The 18386-nt window shown below is 39.1% G+C and overlaps 1 protein-coding gene across 2 annotated transcripts in view; it reads right to left on the bottom strand.

Moving 5' to 3' along the window:
- Nucleotides 1-1222: 1222 nt before the first annotated feature.
- UBE2O (ubiquitin conjugating enzyme E2 O) overlaps nucleotides 1223-18386 on the bottom strand; it is a 93307-nt gene continuing 76143 nt past the window's right edge. For both annotated transcript variants that reach the window (XM_070739879.1, XM_070739880.1), the window contains exons 11-19: nucleotides 16868-17022; nucleotides 15144-15256; nucleotides 13576-13704; nucleotides 11823-11912; nucleotides 9592-10258; nucleotides 8426-8562; nucleotides 7236-7439; nucleotides 6094-6151; nucleotides 1223-4465 (exon numbers count right to left, since the gene is read on the bottom strand). In XM_070739879.1, coding sequence (XP_070595980.1) covers nucleotides 3717-4465; nucleotides 6094-6151; nucleotides 7236-7439; nucleotides 8426-8562; nucleotides 9592-10258; nucleotides 11823-11912; nucleotides 13576-13704; nucleotides 15144-15256; nucleotides 16868-17022 — 2302 coding nt within the window. In that variant the 3' untranslated portion in view covers nucleotides 1223-3716. The remainder of the gene's footprint in view (nucleotides 4466-6093; nucleotides 6152-7235; nucleotides 7440-8425; nucleotides 8563-9591; nucleotides 10259-11822; nucleotides 11913-13575; nucleotides 13705-15143; nucleotides 15257-16867; nucleotides 17023-18386) is intronic.

The raw sequence follows: 18386 nt of genomic DNA, 5'->3' as shown, positions 1-18386 counted from the left end.
CATACAATGGTCATTGGGACATACAGGCATAGATAAGAGAACCAATTTCCAGTGCAACATCATGCTAAACATAATAAGGGGGGTAGCAATGAGGAGAATTCTACTTGCCCACCGGCCATTTTAAAGCCATGGAATCCAATAGTTGCTGCTTGGGTGACTTTGAGGAAAGTATCAGCCTTAGGGGAAACATTTGTGATTCAAAACAATGAACCATTATTCAGGGCAGACTAAAACTCAGAAATGAGTTCTATCAGCATGCCCAGCTCCAAGAGAAAAAGGGCAAAACAGCCAAATTCTGTTTTCACAGACAAAATCTAGTTTTCATATGATGCACCTGATGAGGCAAGCTTGTGCCTGACCTATATCATCTTGTGTGATTAAAGGGGAAAAGAAAGAGGCTTGAAGCAGCTTTTAAAAGTGCTAGAGTGAATGAATTCTTTTGGGTAGGAGGCCTCAATTGCTTTACTTCCCAGGCCTTTCAGATGACAGAAACTAGACAGCCCAATATTGTGTATGTGCATCCTCTTCAATATTTATTTTATGAGGCCATTATTCTAGTTTGAGGATAGTGTATATCACTCTACTTTTTGTATTTTCCATAATAGTTTAGGTTGTCTTCTAGAGCAGAGATGAAGATTGTGACAAATCAGTCATTAAGGGGTCTCTTTGCACCAAATGACAATTCTCTAACATTCTTTTGATGCACCTTGATTTAAAAAAAAAAGGAATTGTGTGCAAATTTAAAGATGCACGATTAACTGTATTGCATAAAATTACGTATGCTCTGAGAGACATAAATGTGCTTCTCCTACCCAAAACTGACCAAAAGTGAGAGAAAAAAGAGCCTCCTGATTGCAAAATACATAAACAGGAATATGATGTAATATGCATATTGATACACAGAAGTTACAGATTCTGTGATAATCAGCACAATAATTGTTGAAGCTTTAACTGTAGTAAAGATGGCACTGAAATTGAGGAAATGGTGGAGTTTAGCACCTTGAAAATTTAAAGGAGAAAACAAAGGGTTCCAGAGAAACCCTCCTCATGAACCTGTTATAGCATTCACAAGCCTTACAAGGTAAATGGTGATCCTGGGAAAGATATGTCACTCAAACCTTTTTGACATGCTGACATCCCTTTCAGAGTTTCAGGGAACCTGGTGCTTCAAGCTGAAACGACACACAGCATGAATAGGCAAATCTACGAACAGCGGCGAATGTAACGGCAAGCCACTTTCTCTCCTTTATTACTGCATCTTAATTAGCCAAACAAAACTTGCCAGTAAAAAAAGATTCATCACACAGTACTTTATACATATATTGTAAGCAACCAAGCATTCACAGCTGCAAAAGTAACATACCCCTAAGCATTGCCCCCGATATGACAGCTCCATCGGTTTTAAATACTGTACAGAATCAAGTCTATAAAGTTTAGTAATATTTCTTTTCCCTTTCCCTCCCCAGCACTTAACAGATAGATTTTAATTTATACATCACAATCATGTGGCCCATCTCAAAACTAACAATATGCCTCATGCTTTGGCTTTTGGTGTGTATGTATAAGTGTCTGTCTCTCTGACAGTCTCCTCACTGTGGATTACAGACATACACCCCAAAATGTTACATGGCTGCAATATGCCCAGTGGCAACTGCATAATCTAGAGCTTCACATTATTCAATAGCTAAAAGGGGGGGTAGGGGGGATGTAAACATCTGTGCATGCCACTGGTAAGGGCAAAGATCAGCAAGGATAAAAGGGACAGTGCTTGAGAATGTAAAAGATGTCGGCAGGTTCCAAGGAGGAAAGAATAAGCAAAATCTTCCGCAGGGGCAGGGTGCTAGCAATTCAGACAAGTCCTTCATGGTGTTTTGAGAAAAAGTAGCTTCCCTGTAGCTTGCATAATTAACATTTTCGTGGCTCCTCTCACCTTATTAAAGCATGTCTCGGAACCAACTGGGCAGTTTACATGATTATGATGTGGAAAAAGGCAGGCTTTTGAAAAGGGTCATTATGTTAAGATAGGCAGCTGGTTAATTCTCTCTGGGGAACATGAGGTACCATCTGACAATACCTAGGAACAGAATTGCCCTTCTACACAATTAATGGTGGGTTTGGTAGTCCAGGCAACAGGTAAAATCTATTCCTGACCTCATCTGATCACTATATCAATCTAAGTACTCTGAATTTTTATTAAGTTGGGGTTTCTTCTGAATCATAATTGCCTGGGCCGATAGCTTGTCTACTGCAATAGACAAATGCTATTTCTCAAATGTTACTCTGCAACACTAAAATAATTCATCCACTACACTCCAAGCCAACACAAGATTCGTGTCATCTCCCTTGTTCTCCAAGTGGATTATTCTCTTGGGAGGATGACTAAGAGGGACATTTAAGTTGTTATCAGAGTAGGAATAATAAAGGCAAATAAATGTGAAGCCATGCAAAGATGGAAGAAACACCAAATGAAAAATAGAACACAATTCTGTTTTGAATGCAGGAATGTGGACCACTAGCCAACTAGAATTTGTTGGGAGGCCTGCATTTTCAATCAACCGTTTTCCTGCAACCACTCCTTCGCCCCAATACCATTCCTGGAAACAGCTAAAGCAAATGATACAGAATCTGGGAACCATGAATAATATTAATGAAAAGGATGTGATTTTATTTAGAGATGCTTGATTAGAGAGACCCACTGTCTACCAGAATGTAGACTTCGTTGCTGCAGAGTTGATATGAATCCATGGAGATATAGAGTCAGGCAGAATTGCCACTTTGCAAGCACGTAGGTGAAAGCAGGAATTCAGAAATGATGGTTTGCACCATGCGGTATTTAGAGAATCATTCTGAGGTACCTTAATGTTCATAGTTTAATTGTGTAATGTTCGTGTATCCAAGAGAACAGTGAACTATGCTATATGCACTATATCCTCTTCAAGGCAAAGTGGAACAAGATAGGCTATCGTACACTTAAGACAGACCCAAAATTCCAAGTGCTCTTCTCAACAAGTACCGCTTGCCTTGTGCTTACTTGCTCCTCATGATTAAGAGATTAAGCAATTAAGGAAAGCAAGCTGCTTACATTTATCATTTGGTGGCTTTCGCACAGAACGTCCCCCTTAATTCCAATAGATATAGTCATCAGTGAAAATAACTAAAAATGATGCAGAGTAGAAATGTAGGCTATTCATTTGCTTCTAATCAACAGACTTTAGTGAAGTTAGGTCAGGCAGTAGAAGAATACTTCAGCATTACGTTTTCCAACTAGATACCGAATAAGGACCTTTCAAAATTTAATCAAAGGCAGCAATATCCACAGCACCCAAGAACTCAAAACAAGGAAGGGGTCATCACTTCATTGACTAGGAGCTGAAAGATCCAATCCCAACTTCACTCAAGTTCTGAAATGGAAAGGCCACAGCACCTCATTTCACAGAACCGAACCCCAAGGGGGAATGTCATTTGTGCGAGAGATAATGGGGGTGGGGGAGTGATTGCGTGTGTGCTCCACCACCCTGTGCATCTGGAATGTGATTAAAAAGACAGCCTGAAATGAGTTATGGAATTCTGCTTCTCTATAACAAACCAAGCCAAGGAGGAAGGGGTGCAGTGAGACAGTCTATTTATTGTTAACAACTTTTGCTAGGTTCTTCCTCCCTGTGTCCCCCTAATGATCTGTGTGCCTGTCTGTTCCTAACTTGGATTTTTTAAAATTATTATTTATCTTCCGTCCACTCGGGGATACTAGCCTCTACTAAGGCAGCCCGGTACTGCTGCAAGACACCACGAATGCTTTTTATGAACCCTTTAGACAATGGAAAGAGGGGGAACCCAATATCAGGGTAGCCACTCCTCTCAGGGAGAAAGCTCCTGTAGCTCTTTCTCCTTTTCTTTGGTTTCACACTTGGCTGAGCGGCAGAGTCCTGAACGGCTTTACCCTCGTCTGGCACGTCTCTGGCAAAATGCGCCTCTCTGGCCTGGCCCATGCTCTCAGAGTCTGAACACGGGTGGGTGTCACTCGCGGCCACTGTTGACATTCCGCAACCGGAGTCTTCCAGCTCCTCCTTGCCATCAGAGAGTTGGCTAGCTGCTCCTGCAGCCCCTACCTCTTGCTCTCCCAATGGCCCCATGCTGTCTACGGGACTCTCGGCCAGAGCGCAGGCTGCTGAGTGCGCAAAGGAAGACTCTGCCAGACCGGCGTGATCACGGCTCCTCTCGACCAGTTCATTGGTCTCCACCCAGGACTCAATACGGTGGATCAGGCGCCAACCATTACAGCAGAAATGCTCATAGATCTCCTGCTCAAAGACTTCCACGGGCTTGCGCAGCAGCTGCATCATGGACTGCACCACACGGATCAGAGCCATTTCATTGTAGCATCGGCTGTTTTCATAGCCCTCTTGTAAGCCCCGGTCACTGTCAAAACCAGCCTCATTGTAATAAGGCTCATTGACTAGGATAAGACCTAGTAGTAAAAAAAAAAAAAAGTGGGAAGGGGAAAGGAAGGTAGAAAATAGTGTGAGATATTTAGCACATGTATAATTTGGAAAGGAAGGTAGAAAATAGTGTGAGATATTTAGCACATGTATAATTTGGAAACGAACATGCATGTTTTACTTAAAAATATAATCGGAAAAGAAACAGGATATACAAATGCGTCAGGACAATAAATATACTAGAATTTAAGATAAAAGTGAGAAACAAATGCTCTCTATTTTGGAAAACCAATTTTTCAGACTACTTTAAAGTATTTTTTAAAGTAGTAGGGCTGGAAATCAAAATAATCTTCATTTAAAATGCAACTGTTTCAAAATTGAATTATTAATCCCAATTTACTGGGTTTTATTATTTTATGAAGTTGAACTCCTGAACCATGGATGATGAAAAGCCATTACAATATAATCTGTCCAAGATTTTGGAAAATGACAAAATGTTCCCTTTTGGGAGCTGTTTGAGGAGAAAATAAATTATATGAAAAAGAATGCAGAAGAAATGCTATTTTAATATGAAGGTCATTAAGTTTTGGACGAATGCTTTTTTGCTTTTACTTTTTCACATATTTCTAAAAAAAGGCCCAATTGCAGCTTTTTCTTATAGTTTCTCTTTATGCCAAGTTAGATGTTCAAATTAATGTTGCCCATTGTTAAACAAAACTAGGTAATTTACACATCTTCTTAATATGAGGAATTGGCTTTTAAAAATAAAAAAAAATCAAACTCCCCTAACTTTTTTGGAGATACTGTTACAATCTAACACAGAAGACGCACCCTATACATGGATGAAACACCATATTCATGAGAAACACGCCTGTTGTATGTTTTCTAAACATACAACGTCTGAATTATTAATTTTCTAAACATACAACGTCTGAATTACTAATCTCTGTTTCTTACTGTTAACCATTTTATTATTAATATAGTTTATAGATGAAGGCTAACAATTAGCAAGTAGAATTAGTAGTTTAACAGTTTGAAAGTTTTGTGGCCTGTTTCGTAGGGGTTGGTAAACTAATGTTATATTAATCAGAACTTAACTAGGGAGAATGTAAGGTGTATATGCATTAGTTTTAGGTTTTTTAAAATACACTTTTTTCTTGTATTTTTTCCTATCTTTAAAAAAATATTTTGATGTTTTGTATTTTAATTTTTTTTGAACAAAGTAAAAACTTTGGGGAAAAAATCCCTGAGGATTTATAGTATATGCAAAAGGTGTTCCGAACCGATCCTTGTAATGAAGGTCTAGGGTTCTCAATTACATGTAACTGCTGCACTGCTTTTTACAGAAGTGAACTGAACAGCTGCCAAGAATGGCAGTAATGGAGCATCCATGAATAGCAAAACAAAACAAAACAAAACCTCTTGGCATTTCTTTGTTTCTAACCACAAGCTCAATGGTGCCAATTCTCCATATTGGCAGATATCCCACTGGTGACTGAGGCTTTGCTTTTAGGGCATGAAATAAATAGCCATGGATATCATTGTTCCTGGGCAAGGAAAACAACCCACAACTTGGCCAGCCAGAGAACAACCTTTTTCTGCCTATTGCAGTAGGTTTTGACCCGATCTTTTCTTCTACCATCTTACTGGAATTTACCTTGGATTGAGATGAGCACCTGGAGAAGGCTAGATTTACTGGTCCATCTCTCTGTGCCCTGGAATCATCAAATAAGAGCAAGCAGTTAGTTCAACAGCAAGGACTACCCAATATTAAAATGCAGTCACAGCAAATTTTAAGAAGAAGGCATTTGCAATGATCCATGCTCTGTTGACTTCCATTCCTACCCATAACATTACTGCTCATATGAATGATATCAGTGTCCAGAGATTCTGGGTAAAACAAACTTTTGGGCCAAGGATGGCATAGATACTTTTCTTTACATCTCTAATAAAAAAATCCCTTAATGTTCTGTAAGATTGAATTCTATAATATGCCCATTGAAAGACCAAAGATTAATCCAACTGGAAAACCAGTAATAAAAATGAAGGTGCTATAAGGAACAGTCATGGAATATACATTGCTTTAAATAAATAAATAAATGAATGAACGATTGAATAAATAAATAAATAAATAAATAAATAAAACACTTAAACAACACAATATAACTCCAAGTAACTCAAACTTCTGTGAAATCAAACTGTCCACTTAGGAAGCAACACTGATTGACAATCAATTTCACTTGCTGTTGTGCACATTCAACTTTGTACAGAACAGCATATTCAATGAGAATATTCATTCAGGATGGGTTATTTGAGTGTTCCCTTTATTTTTTTAAAAAATTATTTAAAACAAATTTCTATTGCATAAAATACATTTTAAAACATTTTTTTATTATGGGAATATAGTTCTGTGGTAAGCATTCATACAATTTTTATGAGGGAGTAGATGGAGGGAAAAGCATTGCACTAAACACCTTTCTAACAACAGGTGTTAGTTTCATTTGCTACATTCAGATTTATATTTTGTCTGAACCAAAGTATTATGAGAACTAGATTCCAAATGTATGGGTCCTGCAGTAGGTTTTTTAAAACAGCTGGTAGCTACAGACAAACCCCATATAGTTGGACAATATTGTGGATTATAAATATATCTTTGAACAGCAGATAGAGTAAGCCACCTTGCTGTTTGAGTTTGAGTTAAACCATGCAAGAAAGTATTGCAATTGCATGCAGTTTATAATACGATACCAAATAACCCAGACCAAGAGGACTATAGTAAAAGTCAGCAGCAGTTGTTACCTTGCCTATCCAAGTGCCCAGAAGGCTTACGCAAACCTTTCCGTTGTCATACAAATTGGGATTCAGCCTGCCACTGCACTGGGAGAGGTAACGGAAGAGTGGGGGCACAGCTGGATAGATATTGGGGAGTTGGATGTCAAATAAAAAGAGGCCATCTTCATACGGTGTGCGTGTGGGTCCTTTGACTAGTGCTGAGAAGAGATCCTGTGGAGAGGCTATGTGTAAGTCCATGCAATAATCCATAAAGAGGAGCCAGAACAAACTAAAATTGTTACATCCAAAGCTATTAAGAAAATGCACATAAGCATTTATTTTTGGTTTCATATCAATATGCTTGGTATACACCCCATACAATTCATGAAAGAGTGTACTCTGATTAAATGTTCTGAAAAAGTCAAAGAAAATTTCTGTTCTAAGTTAGTCTGTTCCACATTTGCTGAGTAACAGAAATATTAACCCATACCAAATAAAAATATACTGCTATTACACAAACTGAAATCATGTATGATCTTGTTGAGACTAAATAGCCTGCACAAAGTCTCTATGAGATAGAGATACCTTATATTTACACCTCCTTTACTTCCATAATAGAAGTAAGAATAAAAATGCCACAAATTACACTGGACAAGTTGTTAGTACCTTCTCAGACAAAATACAGAAAGGAGTACCTTAGAATAGATATATTAATTCATTCAACAAATGATAAAAGTTCTGCTACATTTGTTAGCTATCTACCAAGCAATGTCAACATTATATTGGCAAAGTTATTGAATTAATTCCTATTCATATATACATGGGTGTTTATTTATCTTGAGAAAAATACAGAACAAATGTACTGTAATTTAATTATCTGCTAACAGATAAAATGAGTTGGGGATTTTTTCTTCTTGTTGGTGTAAAAAAATGACAACATTTTTTTCATTAAGAAATACCTTAGATCAGTGTTTCCCAACCTTGGCAACTTGAAGATATTTGGATTTCAACTCCCAGAAGTCCCCAGTTGAAGTCCAAATATCTTCAAGTTGCCAAGGTTGGGAAACACTGCTTTAGATGCACAGTAATATTCTTTTTAGGAATAAATTTATTAACAATTTTTTTAGAAAATTGTACCTAAGAACAATGTTAAAACACAAGGTATGTCTTTCTTTATGAACAGTGAAAGTTCATATACAAAGGTTTATGTGACTTACCATTCTGTCTTCAAATGTTTTGACCATGATACCATCTGGCAATGAAGTTGCTAATAAAGCCATTTCTTTCCTCACTGTGCTGAAAAACTTCTTGGCTTCTGGAGGCTGAAACTCCATTTTCTTAAAGGCATGGCTATCTAATGGGGCAATAAATAAATAAATTGGGGCAGCAGATTACCGAATTTTTCATTCTCCTTTGCTCCTAACATTTGCTAGAAACTTATTTAAATAATAGTGTTAGTAAAATAGACAAAAATAACTCCATGCTATTCTTGAAACTGTAAAACAGGACTAAAGTTATTAACAAATAAGGTAATTATTAACAAATATTACCAAAGCACTCAAATGATACTTGTATTAAAATACATTATCTAGCCAGAACAGGGGTCACTAATTTTATCGAAGATTGTTGAACTGACTGCAAGTCACTACTGACTTCATACAAGACTAGGTAAAGTAAAAAGAGGAGAAATATAGAGAGAAATTTGAGGTGTGTGTGTGTGTGTTAAGAATAAAAGTCCAGATATGTACTTAATGTTATATTTTACACCTGGCTCATATGTTTAGAAAGGGGGACCACTATAACTTACTTTCAAACACCAGTCCCCCAAAAATAGAATTACGAATGTATGGCTTTTCAGAAATTGTTGGGCTTCAATTTCCCTGACAAGCTAGATATGCTGAGTGGAGCTAATAGAATGCAATATTATTAGAATGTTTGTTTAGAGTCCATTTTGGAGTGAGCGACATATAAATGCAAGCAAGCAAGGAATCGATCAATCAATCAATCAATCAAGAGATAAATAAATAAATGCCCTAAGGCAGTGATTCTCAACCTGGGAGCCGGGGCCCCTTTGCGGGTTGAATGACCATTTCACAGGGGTCGCCTAAGATCATGGGAAAAGACAAATTTCCCATGGTGTTTGGAACTAAAACTTCTATTCTGGCGCCTTCGAACATATTTTTACAATCCGACCAATCAGGCGTTTACAGTGGGAGTGTCCCTCTGACCTTCCTGCCAATCAGCTTAAAGCTCTGTTGGGAGAACTGGCACTAGACTTATGGGTGAGGGTCACCATGGCATGGGGAACTGTATTAAGGGGTCGTGGCATTAGATAGGTTGAGAACCACTGCTATCTATTCTCAGCCTCCCTTTTAAAACTGACCTGGAGCACATTCTAACACGGAGAAGACTTCCCCCTTGGCACTGGTGAAGGTAACGCCAGGCTTGCCTCCACTCTGCTGGCAAAGCACGGGGGTTTCGCTGGGCCATTCCGATGCCACTGGTGTCTGTGTCTGAACTTCTCTCTCTTCTTTCTTCTCCGCCTCTGCCATTGCCTCCATCTTTTCTTCCTCCACAATAGCTACGTTGTCCAGGGTTTTCTTCAGATTCTCCTGGAGCTTCTTTATATCATCTAGAAACTTCTTTTCCCGAGTAGGCTTTTCTGGCTCAACTGTGGGAGAGGTGGGGTAGCCTGTCAGCAGTTGTTCAACCGTCATATTCTTCAAGCTTTCCAAGATCTTGATGGCTTCCTTCAACTCTCGGAAACTCTTTGGGGTTCCTTCCTTGCCTGATTTATCTGTTGTTAGATCAGCCACAGCCATTGCCACGGCACCTTGTACTTGCTCTTCCACCTTTTTCACCTCTTCCGCAGGTAGTTCCTCAGGTTCAGCTTCCTCAATTTTTGTGTGGTCATCTTCCATGAGGCAATTATCTGTCTCCCAGCTATCACTCTCATCCTCCCATTCATCTGAAGAAGCACCGCTAGTGCTGCCATCTATGGAATCAAGGTCTGTCTCTTCATCCATTTCAGATTCTATATTGTATAAGTGCTAGAAGGCAGAATGAAAAAGAGGAAGAGCCTCAACACACGGCAAAACACACAATCCCATTTTATTTCATGGTAACGCAGTCTGATTTTCCTACATTTAAAAAGGGATCATTAATTTCAAACCCAGAGTTCCTTAAGGTGGGTTACTATATATTTTAAAATAAATAAATAAACCTTTTAAACAAACAAACAAACAAACAAACAAACCAAACAAACAAACAAACAAATATTTTAAACAAACAAACAATAGTTCTTCATTTATGGAATACCTCAAATGCTGAACTTTCACTAGGAAGCAGACCATATACAATTCATAAATCTAGAATGCTGAACCAGCAATTATCTGTGGAATCAAGGGGATCCTGAATTCACGGTAGCTATTTGAAAAAAATGCTAACCGGTGCTGATCACAGATCACAGAGCAATATGGATCATCTTTTTAAACTGAAGTCCCCAAGATAGCGGTAACATTATCTGAATTATTTTTATGCTATTTAACTTCACTCTTGCTATTTTTACTAAGCTGCAAGTTTTATAAAACAGTTAAGAGATGGAAATCCCTGAATTAATCCAAAATTCCCGTTGCCTTTTCCTCAGGCACTGTTCTGTCAGTGACACTCAATCTGAATAATCTTTAGTTCTTCACCACAGAGCATAAGGAGTTAATGCCCTTGATTTTTAAAGGAATGTTGATCTTTCTGGAATTTTTCTACATTTTCTTTGTATTGTTCTTCGGGCTATCATACTCCCACTCTCCCACTTTCAAGGCTCAATAGAGTTTGATAAAATGTTAAGTTAATATGTTTTTAGAAAATGTACATATATCCTTCAGCATATAGGTTTATACAAGATTAGAACATTCATTCTATAATACAAAGAGTCATGAGACAGGAGAAATGTTTTTATTTAAACAATATGACTTATAATGCAGAATTGCACAGACAGCTTGCCTTCATGGAAGGTCCCTCCGTATGGTATGATATGATCGTGTGTGACAAGAGCAGGATGGGATATACCAGAGGGCTTTGTATCACACAGACACAGCTCCTGCACTGGTGACTGTAATTAAAGGGGAACTGCTCTATTTACGAAAAGGAAGCCTTGAATGTTAAGTATTTCTTTAATAGGCTTATGAAGCAAGAGCAGGCCCTTTACTTGCGTTTTAGTAGCTTCTGTGCTATACTGAAACTACAGTATTTTAAGTAAATTACTAGTCACTAATTTTGTTTTTGAGACAAATGCAGGAGTTTCTTAAAAGACATATTTATTAGAGGACTTAAAGACTGCACTAAACACCTTTCAAAATAACAGACCACACAAGAATAAAATAACTATATAACAGCATAAGCTTCTGGGAAGGCAAGATTTGATTAGTAAAATAAAAAATTACGGCAGCAAATCAGAGCAAACTGTTGTTTATTACACAATGTTACTGGGATGCCAATAGAACTAGTGTAATGAACTAACAGAACAATTTCTCATATATTCTAGAAAACTCTAATACATGGAAGCCGCTTAATAAAAACAAAATAATTAATATCTTACATCAACCGGAAGCAATTTACCTGCGGGAGAACAATTGTCCTGGAATTATCTGCCCATACAACTTCTACTTTACTGCTGAAATCCACTCGAGCTACCTGTCCCACGGAGGGCTAAAGAAACAAAAGCAACTGTTATTTATTTTATAATCTACACCCTATTTTTAATAAGCATCCTAGTAAGGTGAGCAAGATAGCTGAGCACACAATAGTAATGTAATTTTTAAAGCTATGCCATTAAATGTAACAAAAACACAAATATAATGCGAAAATAATCCTTACATCGATTCAAATGGCCAGGTTAAAGAGGTCTATTTTAAGATTAAGAAAGACTTTCTAAATCAGGCCAAAAGCCTCTCAACTCCAATGCTCTGTTTCCCCAGGGGTTGCCATATCTTTATAAAAGTCTGAAAGAATTTGAACACAAGAGCAGAACTATTGAAAAGCATATGGAGTTTTTCATTATCAAGGCAAATTCTAACAGGATGTTGTCTGTTACCCTTCCCATTATTACCGCAGGGTAAATTGGTAGACAGAGGAAAAAGAAACAGACTGGCTCAATAAAGTTGAAACAAACACTACATAATGGATGCTTATTGTCAGATCCCAATCTGACATTTAGAACAATCTGGCATTAAGATCATAAGATCTTTGAGATGGAGATTTATCTTTGTAGTGTGATTACATTGCTTCAAAAAAATGGTTATTGACAAGCATAGTTAATTTTCATTCTCTATAATTCTGCATTCTACAATACCCCACATAATTCTTTGCCTTCAGTAGTTGCTTTCAAATAATTTCTAATCTTTATCATTCAATTTTAACTCTCTAATTAAAAATAGCAAAACAGTTACTGCCATATTACAAAAGATACCTCCTCTATGCAAATTTGTTCATGACTGGAAGAGTGGGTGGGAGGGTAGGATACTATAAAGCATTTCCGTCTTGAGTTCAAGTATCCTAAAGAAATAAGTCCCTTTTCTATAGCTCAACTATGCAATATACCAATGATTTTCTCAGGTAGGGGAAAAAAAACTCTCGAGACATTTAAGAAGAAAGTATTTATGATGGGAAATTGAGAGTCTGAGGGGCACACTGACTCAAGAGGAAGATGGCCTCCTAAAAGGGAATCTAGACAGGCAGATAAAAACCCTGGTCAGGCAGGAACCTTGTCTCAAACTTATGGAATAATAATAATTATTGCCTTTTTCAGGTAAATGATAAACAGGACCAAGAATATAGCACAACCAGAGGAATTAAGATTGCAACAGCCACCATAATAATTACTACTAGGAAGATATCACATACAGCATGCTTTCTAAAGTAATCTCAAAGGCAGTGGAGCATACCTTTAAAAATCCTTTCCACTATTCACAACTATGCCTCCCTTTGGAAGAAAATAAATTTCAACTAGTGTACAAGATTTGGAAAGCTCGCCATCTAGTGGTGATGAAGAGATTGAGATGTGAGCCTTATGGTTCTTAACTTTTCAGCTTTTATAGAAAGGAGACATAGAATCTGCCCAATTCACATTTGATTGAAAGACTGTAAGAATGTGAACAAAGGCTTCAGATCATCCATGCCAAGGCCAAACATGTATTCTAACCAGAAGTAGTGCGAGAAAACCAAGGACATCTGGCATGCGTAGGCTGGCTAACAAGGAAGCCTTTAAGGTCAAAGCAGAAGACTGTAAGCAGATAGCTGACCCAACATCTCACTTTTTTCCAGGTCATGGTTCTCACAAATTGTACCAAGGACATAGTTTATCACCACTCACCTCATTTTCACCAATTGAGGCACCATCCTCGGCATTGCCAATGCGGATTACAAAATCAGTTGTGCGGAAGCGGAAGTCTGGATGATCGACAATGTCATACACGCTTACATCGTCCTCCTCCCCAACCAGCTGGAAATGATCACACAAAGATAAAGGCTGGTCCATGCACAGAGTCTCAGAGTTCAAAATCTTGTGATTCAACCTTGTGTTCTTTTCTTATGTACAGTGTTCCCTCGATTTTCGCAGAAAGTCTATACCACGGTTTTTCAAAAATATTAATTAAAAAATACTTTGCGGGGGTTTTCCCTATACCACGGTTTTTCCCACCCGATGATGTCATATGCCATCGCCAAACTTTCGTCTGCCTTTAATAAATATTTTTTTTAATAAACTTTAATAAATAAACATGGTGAGTAATAATCTGAATGGTTGCTAAGGGAATGGAAAATTGCAATTTAGGGGTTTAAAGTGTTAAGGGCAGGTTTGTGATACTGTTCATAGCCAAAAAATAGTGTATTTACTTCCGCATCTCTACTTCGCGGAAATTCAACTTTCGTGGGCAGTCTCGGAACACATCCCCCGCTAAAAGCAAGGGAACACTGTATTGCTATTATGTAGTGACCTTCATAATACTTAGGGATCTTTTAAAGAACAGGTAACCACTTTTAAATGTATCCTCTCAGAATGTGAATTGCATTGAAGTCATTTGACAGTGCCAGTACCCTCCTTTTTGTGTGTGTGGGGGGATTACTTGTTGCTAACAAGTATTTCCCTCCCCCAAAAGGGCATAAAGCTTATGTGTAGTTTATACTAAGCTATCAGAAAACAAGGAGGAAGCTTTTCACCTCAAACACTCAACAGCTGAACACAGACATACAAACTATACATAGCCTTGTGCATAGCATGTTATACTGCTCAGTATTGATTCTGAAAATGTCTACATGGATCTGTATTGTGTAAGAACCTATAAGTATACTATGGTATAAGCATCATCTACAAACATTAATTCAGAGTGGCATTTTCTTCCAGACCGATTTTTATGATCATTTGAAGGTTATCTAAATACAAAGTTTGATCATGATGATTATGCCTCTGAATCAGTTTTAACTCCTGATGAACGCCTGGACTAGTCACTGCAGTTTTCTTGGCCAGGTTTTTCAGAAGTGGTTTGCCCTTCCTTTCTTCCTAGGGTTGATAAGGTGACTGGCTCAAGGTCACCCAGCTGGCTTTGTGTGGTTTCTAGCTTGGACAAATTAAATATCCTCTCTCCCACTCTCCAAATGTTTTGACATTTGGATAGTTTTTTTATTTAGCTCTTGTAGTTAAATCTTAGCTCGGCTTAATTTAACAGTGAAAACCCAAACATAGATCCATTCAGGAGACAGACTGAATATCAACAGAGCCAGTAGAATACTGGGCATATTTATGTACGCCTTTCTGCTTTTCTTCCAAATGAAGCTTTCCTCAGGAAATGTTTTTTTTTACACCCATTTAGCAAAGCAAAATTTTATTCCAGTGGCCAAGAGAAGAGAACAAAACAAAACAATTGCACAGCCGTTACTTCTTACCGCCACATCATCTCCACTAGGTCTCAGCTTGAACCATTTCACCACACAGGTACGACCAACATGATCGCCTGACTGCACCACTCCGTACATACCAGGGTCCTGAGAACTCTGAGCTATTTAGGATTGAAGAAAGAAACATAATTCTAACAAGGGAAAATGATGCACTGTAATTCTGCTTCTCCATTATTCTGAGAAGAATCAGATACTGGGTTTTTTCTTGATTTACACTTTATTGCCGGTGAGGAATAAAAAAAAAAAACACCCAAGCTTGGTTGGTTTGACATCTAATCAAACTTGTTCTTGAGAGTGAGTGCAACTGTGAGGAGTGAGGCTCTGCCTGCCCCGGCTCTAGCTTAGAGAGGGATGGGTTCACATTTCCATTCCCAAGCAGCATGGGATTTCTCAGTTTTCCAAGTTCCTCCAAGGTATTGTTTGCAGCCATCTGCTAACATGGCTTTTAAAATAATGTAGGCACAAAGGAAAAAACATGAATAATCACCTTATTTAAATCAATGCACTTGTTTTTAACATGTTTTGTTCATTTTTTAAAATTGGAAATTTAAAAGGAAAATTGGTTCCAAAGGGAAAAATGCATGTTTACTATAAAAATTCGATGATAGATTATATAGTTATATAGAGACAGTTATAGAGTTATATAGACAAACAAACAGATAGATACATGACAGAAACTTTATAATATGCTTTCATAATTAATTAATTACATTATTCAGGTAATTATATAAAATAATTGTTCTCAGAATCTCCTAGACAGCATCTAGGGATGGCACCTGCCTCTAACCTTAAGGAGAATTTAGAGTATTTTATACACTAAAATAATATAGTCCTTAAACTATTTAAATTCAGTACTTTACTATTCAATACTTTCAGAAGGAAGGAGACGAAACTTCTGACTTAAAATAACATTTTAACTCTGAAAGAAATCACTGAAACCTAAAAATGTAAGTACAAAAAAACCATACCTTTCTGTTTTCTGGGAACACTGTAATTTGTAGAATTATTTATAAAAGATTCAGATTTTTGGATGTTTTTGTTGACTTTCAATGTGGTAAACTGCTAATTGGCAGTTTCCCAAAATTTCTTTTGCTAAAGACTTCATCTACCAGTAAGTCAGATGAATTACTACAAGAGAACATCTGGACTGAAAATAAACAGCATGTTCATTTTTTTTGGTTCTTGTTCATATATTTGAAGACAAATTTTGGACAGAAAAACAGTGTTCTACTTAATGAAAGATCCTATTCCAATAATATAGAAAAGGGCTACAATCTGACATTTTAAAAAGTCCTAAAGATTGCTATTCTGTAAACTATTGATTCATGAAATCAGCACTTTACAAATTGTGATTATTTCTACAACTCTGGATCTGCTTGACTTGGGGTGCTGGTAGTAATAATATTTATATGTATAAGGCAAAAAACCTATACTATTTTAATTACAGAAATACTGTAATATGACAACTGCTGTTGTCATGCTATACAACACTGATCATCCCTAGGTTGTTGTAAACTACAACTTCCAGAATTCTTAGTCAGCATTATCCAGACTGACTGATATTACAAAGCTGTAATACCAAGTCATCCAGACTTCAGCAGAATAAGATGTATGAGACACTACTGGCAATTTAAAAATCCTGATTGAAAAATTCATGTATAAACTGTTACTATATACACATTATCCAGAGGGAATGCATTTCACCAATTTACCTCTTTTATCCACTACAAAATCCCCAGGGCAAAATTCATTATTGTCCAAATGATGGACAGGAAAGAGCTCGTTGGAACGAATGTTTTTCTCCACTGTGCCATCCTGCCACATCACATCTGCTGATGTCATCGTGGTCACCACCTCTACAGCAACCCTGTTACCAACAAGGATGGAAAATTACTAAGGAAAAGTATAGCAGGAAGTCAGGGTAAAGATTAAAAAGAATGGTGGCATTTTAAAACAGCATAAAGAATTGACTTTAAAGCTGGAACTAATACAAAGGCATTTTTTGAGAGGAAAAACCTTTTGGCTGCAAAAGCTGGACTATGAACATAATGATAGGGATTAAATAGGTTCCCAGAACACCATGGTGGAGATTATGCTACAATAGTCTTTATTGGGAAAGGTTGTACAGTGATCCCCCGCTCGTTGCGAGGGTTCCGTTCCAGGACCCCCCGCAACGAGCGGGTTTTCGCGAAGTACCGCTGCAGAAGTAAAAACACCATCTGCGCATGTGCAGATGGTGTTTTTACTTCCGCAGCGCTAGCGAGGAGCCGAAGATTGGGGGCGGCGCGGCTGTTTTAAAACGTCGCCGCCAGCATGGGGGGCTTGCCAGCACCCCCCGGACCCCCAACCCGGGTTTGGGGGCCTGCTAGGAAGCCCCCCATGCCGGCGGCGACGTTTTAAAACAGCCGCGCCGCCCCCAATCTTCGGCTCCTCGCTAGCGGGCAGGCAGGCGGCGGACAAGCCGTTCGCTGGCGCCGCTCGCTCGCGCTTCCCAGCTGAGTCCTGAAGCGAATTAGCTTCAGGACTCAGGTGGAAAGCGGCGAGAATGAACGGCGTGGGCGCAGGACGCGCGAGCGGGCGGCGGACAAGCCGTTCGCTAGCGCTCGCTCTCGCCGCTTTCCAGCTGAGTCCTGAAGCGAATTCGCTTCAGGACTCAGGTGGGAAGCGGCGAGAATGAACGGCGTGGGCGCGGGACGCGCGAGCGGGCGGCGGACAAGCCGTTCGCTAGCGCTCGCTCTCGCCGCTTTCCACCTGAGTCCTGAAGCGAATTCGCTTCACGACTCAGGTGGGAAGCGGCGAGAATGAACGGCGTGGGCGCGGGACGCGCGAGCGGGCGGCGGACAAGCCGTTCGCTAGCGCTCGCTCTCGCCGCTTTCCACCTGAGTCCTGAAGCGAATTCGCTTCAGGACTCAGGTGGGAAGCGGCGAGAATGAACGGCGTGGGCGGGCGAAGGGCGGGCGGCAGCGAGGAGTTTGCGTGGGCGGTGGGGAAACTCCTTGCTGATGCCCGCCGCTCGCCCTCCCGCCAGCAAGAGGGGGAAGACCCAGGGAAGCCGCCCAGCAGCTGATCTGCCGGGCGCCATCTACGCATGCGTGCCCATAGAAAAAAAGGGCACGCATGTGCAGATGGTGTTTTGACTTCCGGGTTCAAAAATCGCAAATTACCCTGTTCGCAATGGTCGGGGACGCAATAACCGGGGGATCACTGTACTACATAGCTGCCATTTTCCTG

Source organism: Erythrolamprus reginae, chromosome 2, assembly GCF_031021105.1.
Source record: "Erythrolamprus reginae isolate rEryReg1 chromosome 2, rEryReg1.hap1, whole genome shotgun sequence".
NCBI classification, from domain to species: Eukaryota; Metazoa; Chordata; class Lepidosauria; order Squamata; family Dipsadidae; genus Erythrolamprus; species Erythrolamprus reginae.
Note: the sequence above shows the minus strand (reverse complement) of the source record. Positions and strands in the feature narration are given on the sequence as shown.